Genomic DNA, 13,070 nt, shown 5'->3' on the forward strand with positions numbered 1-13,070 from the left:
CTAACTTAAACACCTCAGTTAATTAGATACTTTAAAATAAGACTTTGAGATTTTTTTCAAATTATATGGCCCTTTTTTCTTTCTTTTTTTTTTTTCCCCTATGAGTCCTTTCATTTTTTTCCAGTGCCCAGGTCTCAGACTGGGAAATTGAAAATTCTGATTTACAGCAGCTTTTCTCCTTGCATGTGAATCTAAGCATGCGCATGCAGGTCCATTGACATGTGTAGCCTCCTTTACTCATGTAAGGCACTCATTTGGCCCCTGATTTGCCTCCCTGATTAAAATTCCTTTCCTTTTATGTCATTCACCTTCTCTGTGATTCAATATGTGATGCTGAAATGCAGTTTCTTTGGCTAAAGCACAACCTGAGACTCTGTGGTTTCCTTTCCAGCAGAGGAAGGCCCTCCGCTACAGACAGATCTGTCGTACTACTCCTATGAATATGACCCAGACCCCTATGCGTCGGAAGCTGACGTTTTTGAGATTGTGGCAGAACTGACAACAGCAAGCACGTTAAAAGAAGCGGACAAGATTCAGGAAGTAGTGACCACAGTAGAATGGTGAGCCGGAGAGCGGGGGATCATAAATCTGGTTTGAGAGTCAACATATAATGTACTAACTCATGTGTTGGGTCTAATAGATTCAGTTCTTCAAAAGGGGCATTCTTACAACTGACTTGCTAAACTCTTTAGCAGGAGCAAGGTCTTGCTAGGGCAGCATATAAAAGTCTTTGTGACCTGAATGTCTCCATCCCTCGCAGAATAAAAAGTGACCTTTTAAGCTTTTCTATGCCCAGCCCCAGTGATGTTTCACAAAGATATGTAATGGGAATGTGACTTTTCTTCATTATGTTCTCTTTTCAACAGAAATACATAATTTAAATAAAGAGAAGAGGCTCAGAATCAACTCCTGTATGAGTTTGTTCCTACAGACGACCTGCTGCAGAACAGAAACCGAACGATGACTACTTCCTGATGCACTCAGAACTGTAGGCTTTGCTGCCCCATGGGGGGGGACCTGGAGCGCTGAGGGGGACACTCAGCGTTATTTTTCTGTCAATTTTCCTGCCTTTTGTGCATCCTCTTTGGAGTACTTCCAAGGATGGGAGACCAATATGCTGTGCCCTCTAGGTGAGAAAAAATAGGGGCTGGAATTCAAACCTATAGACCATTTCAAAGTGTTTTCTCTACTATTGGGATACTGCAAATGCCATTTCCTAGCTACATTTAGAAGCTAAGTCCAGGCCTTGTGCTTAGCTGAACTGCTGTTTGAGGAAAGATGGCTGAGAAGTTTTTTCTCAGATTATAATAATAAAAATCAGTGTGTTTTGCTAATTATGACATAGCAAGAGGCTAATCATCTTCCCCAGCCGGTAAGTCTACTGCACCCACAACAATGTCCCACTAGAGAGCAACTTCCCTGGTGGCTCCACGTTCAGGGAAGTTGTTGGGAGGTACGTTTTACAAGAGAAAACTGTAATCCACTGTCAGGGCTGAAAGGCTTGACTGTCCCCCGTATGACTGCAGGCTTCAGGTGGGGAGTTTGCCAGCCATAGCAGTGACAAGGATTAGGTGGGTGAGCCCTCTTCATGTTGCACTATGTGCTGATAAGGGCTGCTTGCAGCCTTCTCAGCCCCTTTCCTCCTTGTAACCCTGGCATGAAAATAAAGCTGACCCAAGGCACAGTCCTTTTAAATCCTTGCCTGACTTCACCAATCACTTTTATTCTGCTCCCACTAAGATCCCTATACAACGGTTGTTCTGGATATGGTATCTATGCATAGGCCCTGGGTCTGCTGGCCAGTACGAATCAGTGGTGTCACAGAGACTGGACTCCCTTAGACTGACCTGCCCCAAGCAATGTGGTAAAACTAAAAACAAAAGCTTTGTGTTTCCAAAAGTACAGGAGCCAAGATTTTTTGGTTTCCCTTCCTGCCTGGAGCAGCATTGTTCTCTTTGGAGGAGTTACATGCAATTGCCTGTTGCAAAATAGTGTTAATATTTTATCTTCCCACTTCTATTGTTACCAGGACCCAGAGTGGGGTGGAAACTCCTTTTGAGGGTGTTTATTGGTGAATGGAAACAGGAAAAAGCCCAGCTCCATTCATTTTTAGGGCTTGTTTACACAGGAACCATGACAAGAATATATCCCAGCATAGACATTCCATTCCGGAATAAAGGCAGTTTTATTCCAGAAAAATGTCCACATGGGGACAAAACAGGAGCTATCCCAGAAGTTGGGAATGTGTAGTTTCCAGTCCTTTTTGTCTGGGGCCAGATATTTGCAGAATGTAGTTGACATGATGAAGGTCTGGGTCTTGAAGTTCCCAGAAATTTCAGAACTGCTTTGTTGGCAAGTTTCCAAGCCTTCCTTCATGGCTGCTCTGAGCTCTCCTCACAGGATCTTGACGTGGCTGCTGCCCATATGTACCCGCTGCCTCTCAGCAGAGGTTTTTGCCACGTCTCTTCAGTGTGCATGAACAGACCATGTCCTCACTGTGTCCGCACAGCACAGCGGAAGCACTGGCGGCTGCATTCCTGTCTGGCAGGTAAATAAATGCCTTTAAACTAAATTCCATCTCCTGTAAGCAACTGGCCTGGCAGACACTGGCTATTGTGTACACACACAGGACTGAGTCAATATTTATCCCCTGGGTAAATAACAGACCTAGTGTGAGCTGCAACAAGAGGGTTGTTTTTTGGGTTTTTTTTCTTTTCTAAATATCAAAGCTGCACAATACAAACCCTGCTGTTTGCTGGTTCCAGCCTCAGCTGTTTAATGCTTTGAGTCTGGGAAAATGAGACATTCAGTCACCCTGATAATGTCTGTGTGACTAGCTTCCCACAGAAGATGAGACCTATGTTCTAGATTCTTCAGTCTCCTGTCCTCCATCCCTTTCTGGCTTTAGTTTCCTTGTCTCATCCATTGTATGCTTCTGGATAGATACTTGGTCATTTTATATTGCTTGGCCCTCTCATAGATCCTTGGCCACTCAGACAGCATCACCACTGGGGACAAGGAGATGAAGGTAGGGAGTTTCAGCCAAGTATTAAACCTGACTTTCTTCACTTTCCTCAGGCCCTGGTCCGTGTAATGTACTAATTCAAGATGCAGACATCTCCCCATTGCTGCCAGCTAAATAATTCCTCCTGGTGGTGCCAGCCCATCAGTCACGGCCTTGTTCTGTGGGGTCTCTGTGTGCCAGTGCACTCACCTGTTTGAGGCAGAGGAGTCTGTCTTCTGCTTTACAACTAAAAGAAAAGCCTGAGAGACCTGGACCCTCAGAAGGCAAAGGCAGAGCAGCCTTAGCATCCGTACACAGAGACAGTTAGAACAGGAGTGTGAGGTAACGTGCCAGGGTTTCTGGAGCCTGACTTCACCGTGAGTGCTTCTTCACAGCTTTGGCGCTTTCAGGGAAATCACTAGTCCATCTGCTCTTGGCAGCCTCCGCCTCCCCCCTGCCTTGCCACACCGAACTAGCTCCTTTCTGTAGTTTAAAAAAAAAAAATCATTTTATGTAGGGAATTGAATAAAGGAACCTGCAATTACACAGTTGTGGTTGCCTTTTCTCCCCTGTCGCAGGAGTAAAGGAGCAGGTCTCTGCCCTCTTCTCCACCCCAGCTGATGGTCCCTCTGTCCACAGCTTTACCCTGTCCCAGATTTGTTTTTCGTGTTTCTTGTAATCATCATTAATTCTTATCTAGGGAAGAAAAATTCCTAGATTATTTTCCCTCCATTCTTTAAAATCCTACTTGGAATACAGAAACTCTTTAGGACTAGGTCCATGAGAACCACTGGACACAGCAAAGCCTTATCAGACTCAATGTTATTCAAAGGCTTTGGCCCAGTTCTGACTCTGAAGCTTATCAGTCACACTCCCATCCGTGAGAACACAAGGACATCTCAGCACTGAACACTTGGGCTCCAACTTTGTGAAGACCAGCCGATGATAGTTTGGAGAGAAGGGATTGATTTTTTTTTTTTCACCAAGGAAGAGACCAGCTTGGTGGTGGAAAGACAGCAAGGACAGCAGACCTTGCTGCTGCTTTGGGCTTTGAATTGTTTCTGGCTTAGAGACGTTTGTCTCCCTCTATCAGAGAGATGCTTCTCCTTTCCTTTCTCTGATGGTTCCTCATTGCAAAAGGAGAAAAGTGCCAGTGGATTTGTAAGATGCAGAGATTCCTGCTTACATCAAGTTATGTTACTGAATAGCTGCAGCAGTGCTAGTTATCAGTGATTTTTTGCTTGCAATCCTTTCAATGAAATTAATATTTATATATTTGTAACTGTACATTATGCAGAGTAATCATTACCGTGGTATTTATTTGAAAGCAATAGTTCCCTTGTTCTTTCTTCTCCAAGTGTTTTGGTCTTGCCTCTTTCCCTTCTTAATCAGCCCCAGTAGAAAACAAATACCAGAAGAATGTTTAGCTTGCTTGAAGAACAACATTGAAACAACAGCACTTGCTTTGCTGACGTTGACTATAGACACTTAATGCACAATAACCTGGTTTTCATTATTGCGAATAGATCAGCTATTTAGAAAACCTCAGTTCAGTTTGGGTTTTGGGGTTGGGTTTTGGGGTTTTTTAGTACTTGCTATTTCTGACTGAGGGGCAATAGCCCTGGCTACACCAGGTCTCCTGTGTTCGGTAGCTGGCACATCCTCTGCACACGCAGGACTGCACCCACAGGAGACAGGCTCTAGTTTTTCACCTGCATTTCGTCCCCGCACATACATGTACATGCAAACAGTTCTATGACCATTTTTGTTTAGTTCACACAAATCTTAGCAAGTCTGAGTCCAGAAAAGGGTTTGTTTTAGATTCTGATAAATGTTTTATTAAAAACTGATTTTAAGACAATCTTGTCTGTCTCTACTTATTCACGTTGTAGGCTCTGAGTTTGTTTGATCACAGGTTATGGTGAGGACAGAAGTCATGTCTGTACCAGTAAAACTGAAGAATTCAGGAACTCTAAGGAGGTTTATTGCTCATTTTCTACCTTGCTGCTTACTGGGATATGCCTTAGTTATGTCCGAGAGATGAGCTGGCTGCTTTTTGTCAGATTTGCAATAGGTTCCAATAAGCAACAAGCTTGGTCACCTGTTTCATAAGAGACAGCTCTTGATTGTGTGTAACGTTGCACAAAAGAAGCGTGGAGTTCTGGAGTGAGGGGTTTGTGAATTCCTTCTTTAATATTTCCCTTCAAAAGACATAATTTTTTTTAAAAAAAATCCATTAATACAATATTTGCCCCAAAGAAATTATGGATGCCAAGGATCATTTGCAAAAATAGGGATTAGTGAACGGGATTTTTACACTTGTTACCAACAATGGGCTGACATTACTATGGTGTTGCTTACTAATCAAGCCAAGAATGTACTTGCTAGAAAAGCCAGTGCTCTACGTTCTCTTGACAGACTATTTTAGATCAGGAGAGTATCTTTCACATAGGTACCTCCTAGTACTTTTGAAATGTTTAGAAATTTGATTTTGCAAGTGCCTGTTCTTTTTCAGTTTTAGGTGAAGGGAATATGCATTCAAGGACAGCAAGCAAGCAAGTCAGTAGGAGAAAAAGAAATAGAACACAAATAGCAATCAGTCTGCAAGATGCATTAGGAAAACCAGACCTAGGTATATTGGCAAGAGCATCCCTGGCAATATGTGACCAGATGAGAAGTTGCATGCAGTGTCCCAGTAACATATCTATACACGTTGAGCACTCCACGTCTTGTCTGGACTCCACACCTCTCAAGGAATCCTGTGGTCCAGGTTTATTCAGTTTTAGCCATGCAGACAGGAGAAAGGATTTGTCTCCTGGGAAATACCGCTCGCTGCTCTGGGATTGTGGGATTCCAGTGTTGTCTTCATCTCATCCCCAATGTATGTTGTGAGTGCCTTGGGAGCAGGGAGCTGGGATGGAGGCTTACGCCAGTGAATCTTTGGAACTTTTTTGAGGGAATGTTTCCTTGGAGGTTTTTAGGGATGTGGTGTTCTCTTTTCTGTGGCTGAAGAATCTCCTTCTCACCTTATCCCGGAAGTCTTCAGAAACGTAGTAGTAGACAAAGGGATCAGCGCAGCTGTTAAAGGTACTGATGGCCAGGCTCACCATGTAGCTGATATACAGGTTGCCATACAGCTTGGAGTTGTAGCTGGAGTAATGAACAAGCAGGAGAACATTGCTGGGCGTGTAGAAGGCCACAAGTGTGAACAGCACGAGAGCTGTGAGCTTCATAGAGTAGGAGTACCGCTTCCCACTGACCAGGAGGGCCCGCAATACCGAGCAGTAGCTGAACAGCATCACCACCAGAGGAGCGAGGAAAGCACAGGCGATCAGGCAGATGAAGTAGTAGAAGTAATACCCGTCATCCTCGTGCCTGGGGAGAACATCGTGGCAGAGAGTGATGTCTGCTCTGTACAGGGGATACGACTGCTGCTGCAGAGTCAGGGGCAGGGTGAGGACGGCAGCACAGAGCCAGATAGCAGTGCAGGTGCAGGCAGCAAAGGCAGGGGTGCGGAAAGAGCGTGACGAGAAAGGATGCACCACAGCCAGATACCGGTCGACGCTGATGCATGTAAGCAGCAGCACTGAGCAGTACATGTTCCCGTAGAAGAAAGCTGTTGTGAGCCGGCACAGGCCTTCCCCAAAGGGCCAGTTGTTCCCCAGGAAATAGTAGAAAATCTTGAAGGGCAGCACCAATACGAGCAGCAGGTCTGCTGCCGCCAAGTTCATCAGAAAGACAGTGGAGGTCAGCTTCTCCGCCCTGGTGGCCAGGACCCACAGGGCCAGCCCGTTTGAAGGCAGCCCCACCAGGAAGACGAGGGTGTAGAGGCAGGGGATGAGCCGCACCGTGACGATGCTGTCCAGCTGAGAGCGTGTGGCCTTGTGTATCAACAGGTACGTGACGTTGTTTATGGTTACCTTTTCCCCGGGGATGGCTCGAGGACACGGTGTGATCTCTGGTGTCATTACTTGCTCGTTGATGCTGTTCTGAGAGTAATCTGTCAGATAAATGCAGTCTGTTACTTGCTGTTTGTGCAGTTACCCTTGTACTTTGCAGAGCAGGCTGCATAGGTAATGCTTACCCCAAAGGCTATGGTTTTGCATTTTATGTTGGGGACCCTAGAAGTGGGAGCATTCTGTAAAATGCTGTTGTGTGATGGGCAGAAAAAGCTGGCTAACGGAATTAGGTGTGCAGGAATAACCATCAGCAACCTTACTGAAAATTTACACGATTCCTCTGTCGTGTGGTTTCCCACAGCTCACAAATGATTGTGATGTTGTACAACCATCAGCAGGCCTGGGAAACCAGAAAGCAATTCATCTGCCCAGCTTTCAAAAGAATCCTAGGATCTGGGGCCACTCCAGAGTAAAGTCATGGCTGTGGGAGTCTAACTTTTAGCTAAAAATTTCGGTTTCAAGTGCTCTCTGTTTTACTTCTCCTCTAATTTTTCTTTCTCTTTCTAGTTTCTTCCACCCCAGTTTCTTTCTCTTCTGTATCACCTTCTATCACCTCCTGCTTCAACTAGAGTACGCTCGAAGCTCAATTAGAGTGTGCTCCCATATGATCGCTTTAAAAAAATGAGTTTTCAGGGATCTCGTAAAGGTACCTAGTATCCAGTACTTTAAGAAGCAGCAATTTTTCGCCCAAAGATACACGCTCACCATCATAGTCTTGAGAGGCCAGGCAGAGTCCCCAAAAGGCACAGCACAGCACAAGCCTCTGTGACAGCCATCCACTCCTGAGGGTCTCCATTCTGCTGCGGGATCCAACAGTGCACTGCTGTGCTCAGAGCGGTGTGGGAAAGGCAGTGCTAGTGACCCTGCTTATGCATTTCCTTCTGTTGGTCCTTAACTCACGGAAGCACCAGGCTTATCCGTGAAGAATGAGGCATACGGGGGGCTGTCACGACATGCACGAGTATGTGTTGTCCAAGCAGAGACTCAGCTCCAGTGTCAGACATAGGACTGGGAGGCACATACGCATCCAGATCCACAGTACTTTGGGGCTGTACTTCATTGTCAGAGCTAGACGATGGCTCAAGTGACTCATTTGGGCCTCCTTCCTGCTCCAGAATATTCCTAGAAATAACAAATGTGGTCAGATTTGATGCAGTTTGAATTTGGTTTAGACTGTAAACTGTGCTTCTGACCTCCTATCAAGCATCTTTCCACTCAAGAGAGACCCAAGTGGCTCTGCGTGAGAGTCGAGGTCTTTCCCCACACCCTGATTCAAAATGCTTTCTGGTAGTACAAATTGAGGAGATACCATTCCCTCACAGAAACATAAATGAAGTGCAGGAGAGCTGCAGATCCCGAGAAAGCTTCCCAGCTCCCAGGGATCACACAGGGCTCCTGCACCCTCTTGTTGCAGCAGTTAAGGGTTTTTAGTGTCTGCCTTGCAGCCCCTGGATCAGGCTGGGCCTTTCAGAGTTCTCTTTTTCTTTATTTCTGCTCCTGCTCCCTGGCTGAACAGGGGGGAAAGCTCCTGCACCTTCCTTCTTGATCTCACTGCAGAGGTTGATTAAAAGTCCTGGAGGTTGGAGCTATTTGCATTTGAAAGGATCAGCACCAGCCTGGAGTGCCATAACACACAGAGAATAAGTGGCAAGGTCTCACGGCTTGACGGAGACACTGTGCTTCCGCTGATAAACTACCAGGAGCAGGGAGAGCAGCTCCATCCAGCAGGAAAGGGGCCTGACAAGGGTGCACAGGAAGTCTCTGCTGTTGGGTAGATAATGGTGAGTTTCAGTCACTCTTGCCCAAGAAGAGCTGTGTTTTTCCAGAGATGTGCAGTCTCCAGCCAGTAAACCCCCAAGAGGGCTGAGCGCTCTGTGTTAGCTAATAGCTTGGAGCAGCGGCATGCTGCTGCCACATATCTGCTGGTTGCATGGAGAAGACGACCCATATGATGTTGTGAGAGGGATTGGCAGATGTCACCTGAACCTTTAAGTTCCTTTGCTGCTTGGTCCCCCCTTCTCTAACTCTGTGAGGGTGTAAGGCCCTTCCATGCTCTGCCTTGCTGGGAAAGTCCCAAATCCTCTCCCATCGCCTGCATAAGAGCCCCAGCATGAGCACTTCCCAGTGGTCATCAAGTGGGTTGGCCAGTGGGGCAGGAGGTCGTGAGAGGTTGCTGGTTTTCAGGCTTTTGCTCTCCAGCCCCCTGCCTAGCTCTGCAAGGGAGTAAAGACGACAGAAGCTGGAGTCCGGGCAGTAGGAACTGTAAATTTGGTTTGGCAACCTGAGGAGTAGGTCATTTCTTTCTCCTCAGCTTATGAATGGCCTCCTCTGTGAAGGTTGCAAATCTGAGCCTGGCTGCTGTTTGATGAGATTCTTCTATTCCAAGGAGAAAATGATCCTATTTCCTTTGCTTTCACCATATTCCCACATCCTTGTGCCGAGCGTGTCGAGAGGTGGAGTTCCACTGGCAGGGACAGGGAAGATGCAATGTTAGATGTTTTGCTTTTGTGATTCTCCCAGGATTTATGAACCATTACAGAATGACTCATGTGGCCACATATTTTCCATGCCTCAGCCAGGATCCTTTCCATGCTCTGTATGCAAAAAATTAGACATAATCAGGTTCAGATAGTGTGCAAATCGCAGCCCTGCTTCCTATGGCCAGGTCTCTGGAGTGGAGCAGAGAGAGGTTACTCATTGCTGTATCCCTCATTTTTCAGATGCTGTGTGATCTTTAGTGACTGCTTTAGATGCAGAACAGCTTGCTTGAAAATTCTAATGCCAGAGGTTTGTCACGGCTTGTTAACATCTCTTTAAGTCGTATGATCCCTGCCCTGTGGGGTAACAATTTGGTTTTAAAGTAATTCATTGTGCAATAGATCATCTCCTGGGAGAAGGCGCTCTTTTATTCCATGGCTCTGAACCCAGAAGATGTAATGCTGGAAAACAGGCTAGGGATTTTAAAGCTCAGAGGGAGGGTACAAACACCACCTGGCCTGTCCCATACATCTTTAGGGCTTGGAAGAGCAAACTGTGGTAGGCAAATAATGGGGCTTGCTATTTCTGCTCTGTTCCAGCAGCTCCAGAGAGTTCTTCAGCTGCAAGCCAGCAGGTGTGAAGACCGAAACCTTAGCGCAGCTAATACCTGCCCCAGGCTGAGCTCGCCTTTGCGATGCAGACATGAGAGGCAGCCGACCATGGCGGCGGCAGCTGTGCCTTAGCGCCAGCAGCATGAAGCATTTCCACCAGTGTCAGCACAACCTCACATTTTCCATGAAGGCGATGCTGGCCCTGCCTCTCCCAGCCGCGGGGTGTGCAAGCATCTGAGCCCTCTCAGAACCACAAGGCACGGAAAACTTCCACTGACTATTGAAATAGAAACGATGGGCCTTTGAACCAGGATCCCCCCACCCCAGATTTGTCTTTGCAGGCTCTGGCATGTGCAAGACAACTTCGTGCCTTGGGCACTTCCTGACTTTGCCGTCACACCAACTCCCCTTCCTTTCACTTCGTCAGGTCTCTTACCATCACCCTGAGACTCTCCACGGCTCCAGGGAATCTCCCTGCCTCTCTCCTCTTCTGCTTGTTCCACTGGCATCCCACCCAATCTTTTCCCTTGGTTATGCCACACCTTTTGTGCTCACATTCTCCTCAGCACTTCTAAGCCTTAGCATAGAATCATAGAATCATTTAGGTTGGAAAAGACCTTTAATATCATCAACGCCAACTGTTAACCTAACACTGCTGCTGTAATACTTTTGGGGAGACAGGTCTTTTTTCAGAACTACTCTTCCACTTGCTTGCAGTTTTCACTTCAGAGTGTAGGAAGTCCACATGAAGCCATTTTTCAGGAATATTTGAAGTTTATTAGCATCACAACTCACTAGATGTTCTGGAATAGCTTCTTTTGGTCCTTTCTCAGCAAGATAATGACACTGGGGTAGGGGCTACCTTGTCTGATACAGACAACATCATCTCATTTCAGCCCTGGGTCTCAGGTGATTCTTTTTGGATTCATCCTTTAGCACAGGTATGGTTTAGAATTCCTAAATTTAGTCTTTTAATTTTGATGAGTGGAAGGTAGAGCGTACCTCTGGTTGCATTATGGTTGAGTTAGTTCTAATCCAGAGGAATGGCTAAAGCATGAAGAAGAACTCAACTCATGTTTACACACGTGCTTCTAGACTACCTCTCACTGGTTCGCAGCCCCATCTTTCTTTCTGTGCATCGCTGTAATACAGAACACGTAAAAAATTAAAGTAGTCCTGAAATATTAATTACTGAATGCAGGTACTCCCTTTAGCAATTCTTAACTTAATTTAGAAAACCATAAATTCTTATTCCATCCTGCAAACCTGAAAGATATTTTTAAGCTGCCTTTCTTTGTCGTTGCCAAAGCTGTCCACTTGCTCAGCTCTCCAACTGCTCTTGGGTGATGTCAGATCTGGCTGTCCCTCCCCTTGAGCACAGGGAACGTCCTCTTTGTGAGGAGTCCAAGACCTCTGCGAGAAGACTTGTGTAAAGTGGACTGTGTCCTCTGAGACACCACTACCATCATTCTAATCAAATTATTCCATGCAATTTATGCATCAGAGGATTGTTATTAGGAGAACAACAGTTTGTTTCCCTGCGAGCAAGTAATACGCTGCACAGAAAGCAGAGTTGCCTTTTGTTATGGCAACGGAAGTGTTGAGAATGATGTAAAGGAAACTCCTATCAGATCTGGGTCACATCACTACAGCTTAATTTGCAAAATCTACATTCATTTGTTGTGCAGAGCTCACAGGGAACACAGTTAAACATGTTATTACCCAGGAATTTGGGGAGGTTGAGGGAAAGGCGGGTGGAGGGTTATTTTCATGGTTGCAGTTGTATTGTCTTAACCTGTAGCAGATGTGCTTACAGATTTCGGAACTGGATTCAGTCACTTTTCTCAAATGTCTGTTGCATTTAGCGTGCGAGTACTTGGGGGCCAGGCCTGGACCATATTTTTGTGCCACACCTCTCACGGCAAAGGTGCTGCTAGAAACAAACCAATCTGCAAAGAGATAGGCTTTGCTGGCACTACACCCTGTTTTCTTCTGAAACCTATCTCTGCGTGGAGCAACTATGCCACCCCCTGGACTCCCGTGCTCTCCTCCCGTCGTGGGCCTTTGCTCCGAGCCGTCTTGGCAGCACACGGAAGGCCAGAGCCACAGGCACTATCTTCCTGCCTGGGATCTCCTATTGCAGGCTACGTGCAGGAAACTTCTTTCCCTTTTCTGTTAGCTAGTGCACTAGCTTACCTACACTCACTGTCCACTAACTTCTCCGGGTGCGTAAGGTTAAAGATGCGCTGCCTGCTGCCCACTGAAAGTCAGTTGGCACACATCGAAATCATCACATCCTGCAGCCCGTCTTGCAACTGCTTGAAGGGAAGTTCATCCAACTTTTCAATCGCATTTCTCTACCATTTAAAATTCAGTTTCAGGTGCAAGACAATCAATTCTGGGGATTGTCAGAAAGTTGAAATTAATTTAAAACAAATTTAAAACAGTGAGAGCTGCAGACTTTTAAAATCAATATTTTATTTTACTTGAATGTGCAAATAAATATAAAAAAAACTACATTCAAAGAGCTGGCAAAGCAATTACAAGCCCAAAAGCAAAGATCCTTCAAAAAAATGGAAGAACAAACTCTTGAATCAAGGTTGCGCTAGCAGATACACAGCGGTCGAGCTTAAACCCTCAGACGTTAGCAAGCCACTCTCAAACCTGCACTGCCTGCTTATTCCATTCACATCATTTGCTACTATCATTTTTGAGACAATAGCACTGTAAAGGGTGAAAGTCTTACTTAATCTGTTCAGATTATAAATTAAGGTTTACAAAATAAGGATGCTTAAAAATACCTGAAGTACACTTAAAAACGGGGAGATGGAACAGGACAGTGCACAGGTGCGGTACCCTCCCACACCCTGGTACACTTGGAATCAAATGCATTTTAAGCCACAAGTTGCAACCTATTTTCTAGTAAACATTTTTCTGTATCATAAAACCGTAAAATTTGGCACAGTTGTCATCTCCACTGGAAGACAGCAGAGAGGTGAACAGGACTGAGGTGTATTT

The 13,070-nt window shown here is 45.7% G+C and overlaps 2 protein-coding genes across 2 annotated transcripts in view; one reads left to right on the forward strand and one right to left on the reverse strand.

Annotated features, from left to right (window-relative positions):
• CPAMD8 (C3 and PZP like alpha-2-macroglobulin domain containing 8) overlaps positions 1 to 1,690 on the forward strand; it is a 54,887-nt gene extending 53,197 nt beyond the window's left edge. The window contains exons 42-43 of the mRNA XM_059831744.1: positions 392 to 560; positions 867 to 1,690. Of these exons, the coding sequence (XP_059687727.1) occupies positions 392 to 560; position 867 (170 nt within the window). The 3' untranslated portion in view covers positions 868 to 1,690. The remainder of the gene's footprint in view (positions 1 to 391; positions 561 to 866) is intronic.
• A 4,238-nt stretch (positions 1,691 to 5,928) lies between these two features.
• Positions 5,929 to 7,759, reverse strand: F2RL3 (F2R like thrombin or trypsin receptor 3). The gene is made up of 2 exons (XM_009818377.2): positions 7,669 to 7,759; positions 5,929 to 7,004 (listed from the first exon to the last, which is right to left on the reverse strand). The coding sequence occupies exons 1-2, from the start codon at positions 7,757 to 7,759 to the stop codon at positions 5,929 to 5,931; spliced, it is 1,167 nt and encodes a 388-aa protein (XP_009816679.2).
• Positions 7,760 to 13,070: the final 5,311 nt, after the last annotated feature.

Source organism: Gavia stellata, chromosome 32, assembly GCF_030936135.1.
Source record: "Gavia stellata isolate bGavSte3 chromosome 32, bGavSte3.hap2, whole genome shotgun sequence".
Taxonomy (NCBI): domain Eukaryota; kingdom Metazoa; phylum Chordata; class Aves; order Gaviiformes; family Gaviidae; genus Gavia; species Gavia stellata.